This window comes from Poecilia formosa, unplaced genomic scaffold, assembly GCF_000485575.1.
Source record: "Poecilia formosa unplaced genomic scaffold, Poecilia_formosa-5.1.2 Scaffold309, whole genome shotgun sequence".
In the NCBI taxonomy this organism is placed as follows: domain Eukaryota; kingdom Metazoa; phylum Chordata; class Actinopteri; order Cyprinodontiformes; family Poeciliidae; genus Poecilia; species Poecilia formosa.
In genome coordinates, this window is record NW_006800248.1 from 57,287 (window position 1) to 62,144 (window position 4,858).

A 4,858-nucleotide genomic window follows, 5' to 3' on the forward strand; every position below is an offset into this window, starting at 1 on the left:
GTTTTGCTGTCATAAAACTTGGTAGAACTTGTTTCATGAGGCGTGATTTGTTTAATGTGGCATTCTGCTAACGTCGAAAAAACAATTTCGCAATTGCGGTATTTCCACTAAATAAGAAACGCAATTGAAATCACACGTGAATAAATTTGCTCACACAATAAGTCATTAAAAACATGCCGCGTCATCCTCCTCCTTCCACTTCCTGTCGCCTTGTTTGTCTTTTCCGGCAGTAGTAACATCCACTTGTTGATCACATGGCCTGTGTGGCTCAAAAAAAACAAAAAAAGGATTTCTGTTGCATTTTTGTGAACTACAGTAATTTTGATACGGCCACTAGAACCATTTCATCCTAGCGCAAAAACCTTATATCAATGGAAGAGTAGCTAGTGATGGCAGGAAGACCAGCCTCCTCCAAGATGTTTGTGTGTCTCTCCTCCCGGATAATCTTGATAACTTTCCAGAGATTATTATCATTGTTATTATTGTATTATTGATTATTGTTTTTTGAGCATTACTGATGAGATTTAGCCTGAGAATGCTCCAGGTAGATGTTTCCTTCTTGGGGCGATTGTCTGGTGTGCTTCTGATTGGCTGGTCTGTGCAGGTGTTGAGGTGAAGACGACATGCAGCCAAAACCTTACCAACATCCAAGGGAAAGAAAAAGGATAATGAAGTGCTTGTTATCCATTTTTGATAAATCTCTCAGAGACTCAAAAAATACCTTGCAATATGATGACTGACAGTTTTTTTTGTTTTTTTTTAAACTTGTCTTTTGACCTTTTTTACTCTTTTCACACTTCACATTTGAGAGTTTTATCTTATGGCTTCAATTGTTTTACCGTTTTCCAATGAAAAATTGTTGCGACACAATAATTTCTATATCAAACCAGAATGAAAGTCAAAATGACCCAATTCACCCAAACATGCAACACAAACTTATCTATCCAGGCCAAGCTGTTAGCACAGAAAACGTATCCAGTCCTGTGTGTGCAGGGTTTTCTTAAACACACCGCTNGACCCTCCTCTCCAATAAAATGTAAATGTACATTTAGCGACATTTGTTAGCTAATAAATGTATGTTTAGCCAAATTAATTAGCTTAGACAAACATGGTGTCTTCTATGATGGAAAACAGTCCTCTGAGACTGCAGTGTGACATAGTAACTGTTGTCAACAGTAGTGTCATTGTGGGGCTGATTCTCTGTTTGAATCTGTCCTGGCCAGGTGTGCTGCTGCGGCTGCCCAGTGGTCCACTATGGCCCAGAACCAGGTGATCCTGCAGTTCCGATTCGCCACGTTTGGGGACTCCATGCTGCAGAAGATGAACCTTCTCCGACACCAGAGACGCTTCTGCGACGTCGTCGTTCGCATCAACCAGCTGGAGGTCCCTGGCCACAAAGTGGTGTTTGCTGCCGGCTCGTCTTTCCTGAGGGACCAGTTCATCCTGCAGCAGGACTCCAGGGAGGTCCAGATCTCCATGATTCAGGAGGCGGAAGTTGGCCGGCAGCTGCTGCTCTCCTGCTACACCGGCCAGCTGGAGTTTCCTGAGCTGGAGCTCGTGCATTACCTGACGGTGGCCAGCTTCCTCCAAATGGGCCACATCGTGGAGCAGTGCACCCAAGCCCTCAACAAGTTCATCAAACCTCAGGCCTCACGCCAGCTGGAGGTGGATCTGGACCTGCGGAGGGAAAAGGGAGACGAGGGTCCGTCCTCCCAGGCTCAAAGGGAGCAGGAGCGGTCTCAGGTGCGGATTGTACCTGAGGGAGAGGAGGAGGACGAGGAGGAAGAGGAGGAGGACGAGGCGGTGGTGATGGGAAAGGTGGAGAGAGACAATAACGTCGAGAGTGACGACGACGAGGACGACGATGTCATAATCCAGCCGTCCATGAGCCCCGTCCAGGTGTGGCGGAGGCGTCCGAGACCCGGTTTGGTGGATAACGACATCACCATAGTGAAAGTGGAATCTGTGACCGACGTAGCGGAGAACACCATCACCGGCCACTTCTCCGCTAGCCCCCCAGCCGCGCTGCACTCCCCGGAGCCGCAGCACTCGCTCATCAACTCCACCGTGGACAGCCGTGGCAGCGAGATGGCGGCTCCGCCGGGCATGGCGGGTTACCCGCTCAGCCCGCCTCCCTCGTCCCCGCTCACCGAGAAGCACGTCGGACACCAGCGGAGCTACGACAAGCCTCTGCAGTGGTACCACCAGTGCCCCAAGTGCGCCCGAGTCTTCCGGCAACTGGAGAACTACGCCAACCACCTCAAGATGCACAAGCTGTTCATGTGCCTGCTGTGCGGGAAGACCTTCACGCAGAAGGGCAACCTGCACCGGCACATGCGTGTCCACGCCGGGATCAAGCCCTTCCAGTGCAAGATCTGCGGCAAGACATTTACCCAGAAGTGCTCGCTGCTGGATCACCTGAACCTGCACAGCGGGGACAAGCCGCACCGCTGCAACTACTGTGAAATGGTGTTTGCTCACAAGCCCGTGCTGCGCAAGCACCTCAAACAGATCCACGGCAAGAACAGCTTTGACAACGCAAATGAGGGCAGTCTGCACGAGGGCGGACTGGAGTTTGATTTTGGACGAATGTAAAGTTTTTTTTAAATTTTTTTTTTAAGTAAGGTGATTGATTTTTCAAAGATCCTCACTGTGGTCAGCCTGTACAGTTGACACCAGAAGTTTACATACACCGCAAGGTTTACCCCAGAAAACTTGCTAAGCCCTGTGGTTGGTAGCTAGGGCAGTCATCAGCCAGTGGCCCATCGTGTTTTTCAGTTAAAACACCAAAAATAACGTCTTAAAAATTGCAAACATTATAAAAATACTTAAGTATAAAAATACTTAATTACTTCAGTAATTAAGCTTTACTTGTGCCTGGTAGGGGCACAAGTAAAGCCTGGTGTCCCGTCAGGCTTATAAAACACTGGGGGAAACCCTGCACCGCATAAAAAGACACAAACATTTCTTTTGTTTGTTTTTATTTTATTATTGTCTGACCAAATGTCTGTTGTTTCAGGTCAGGTAGAATTGCCTAAATTATTTCTATTTGCTAAACAACAAAAACTTGGCAAGAAGATTTTTTTTCATAACTTATTTCAAACAGACGTTTGAATACAGTTGAGTATCAGGAATCCTTTTTTTTTTTTAGCTGCATCACTTAAGTCAAACCTTTTGGGTTTCCTTTTGCATACTTCTAATAGATTAACTGAGCTGACACATTTGAGTTATTTGGAGACACACATGTGGATGGATGTATTTTAAGGCCACATCTGAAACCCACTGCTTTCCTGTTTGACACTGGCCTGGTAAAATCCTGTTCTTTGTTCTACACTTCACTTTGTGCAGTGAGTCTGGAAGGTCACTGCACAAAGTGCAGTGACCACTGCACTTTGCTCTATCAGGAAGAGAACTGTAGAGCTTCCCAGATCTGGTTCAATTCAGGAACAATCTCCAGATGCTGCATTCGTGGTCCGTGGTGAATGGCCTGTGCTGCTCTTTATTCAGTCCAGAGGACCCCAAAGCGCTTTAGGGGTAATGGGTTATGCCGGTTCTGTTAGGAGGAACAAACCAGAACTCCGGCAAACTATTGGGAGACATTTGAGCAAGGAAACCCAAAAGATTTAACTCAACTCATACAGTTTAATAAAACAGTTACCCCTGATATTGACCAAATGTATGCTAACCTCTGACTTCTGAGTTCAAAGAAAGTAAAAATAATAATAATAAAATCTACAAAATAAAGTTTTGCTGCGTTTTTTGGCATTTAGCAAATAGAAATAATGCTGGTAATTCTAACTAGCCTAAAACAAGTTAAGTTTGTTCTGATTTAACTTCAGACAGAGAAAATAAATTGTGTTTGTGTCTTTTTATTCTGTGTAAGTAAATGTCAGGATTCAGCTGTGTGCTTTAAAATGGAGACAACAACCATATCTGCACTTCACCATGGCTTCATTAATGTGGACTGTTTTTTTCTGTGTACAATACAGTGCAGATGCCTTTGTGTCATACTTGAAACTTAAACACTGAACCACAAACAATAATGACTGAAGATCTTCTGGTAATGAATCCTGGCCCTATGTGTAGTGTGTTACCTTAAAAAAAATAAACACTGCAAAATCAAATGTACAGTATCTGTTTGTATATTGTGCTTAACATATGTAGCTGTTCGTTATCTGTATGAATATGACAACAGGAAATTCATTAGCAGAAGAAACTTGAAGGAGCGTTGGTACTAAAATGTTGTACTGCAGGATATTTCTGTCGTTTGTGGAGCTAGAAACTGTTTGTATGACATGAGCTGTTTTCTGTAGACGTAATATCAGAGGTAACATTGGACCAAAATGACATTGTCTCTGTTCTTTGTTCATGAAATAAAAAGTTCTCAGAAAAAAATGAAAATTCAAACATTGCCTCTTCTTATCAGATGCTTTATTTGCAGATATAAACAGACTTATTGGCACTACTGGTAAAAAAAAATGTGCAAAGTGCATTAAAATAAAAGTTCTTTCTGCAGTAGCATAATCTCACAATGGACACGTTAGAAGATTTTTAGCCTTTTAATTTGAATAAAGTTAATCAATGCAGGGGGGGAAAAAATCTGTCCCCAAAACAGGTAAAAAAATGAAATAAATAAATATAGTCTATCTAGATAGTTCTAAATCTCTGATTTTGCCATATTTAACACATTGTTGTGAGGAATTAATTACAAAAGCTCTTTACATCCACTGAGTATCCTACAGAAACATCTGTCTGTCTTATAGAGCTCCCTCCACACCTATTCCCTGACTCTGGTAAATAGCTGATAAATGAGCTAATAAGGGACTTGAAGACTCTTTAAATGTTTCTCATATTCCTC

General features: G+C 43.4%; 1 protein-coding gene across 2 annotated transcripts in view; it reads left to right on the plus strand.

The window, feature by feature from the left end:
• zbtb26 (zinc finger and BTB domain containing 26) overlaps positions 1 to 3,712 on the plus strand; it is a 7,057-nt gene extending 3,345 nt beyond the window's left edge. For both annotated transcript variants that reach the window (XM_007572832.2, XM_016661087.1), the window contains exon 2: positions 1,224 to 3,712. In XM_007572832.2, coding sequence (XP_007572894.1) covers positions 1,255 to 2,595 — 1,341 coding nt within the window. In that variant the 5' untranslated portion in view covers positions 1,224 to 1,254 and the 3' untranslated portion in view covers positions 2,596 to 3,712. The remainder of the gene's footprint in view (positions 1 to 1,223) is intronic.
• Positions 3,713 to 4,858: the final 1,146 nt, after the last annotated feature.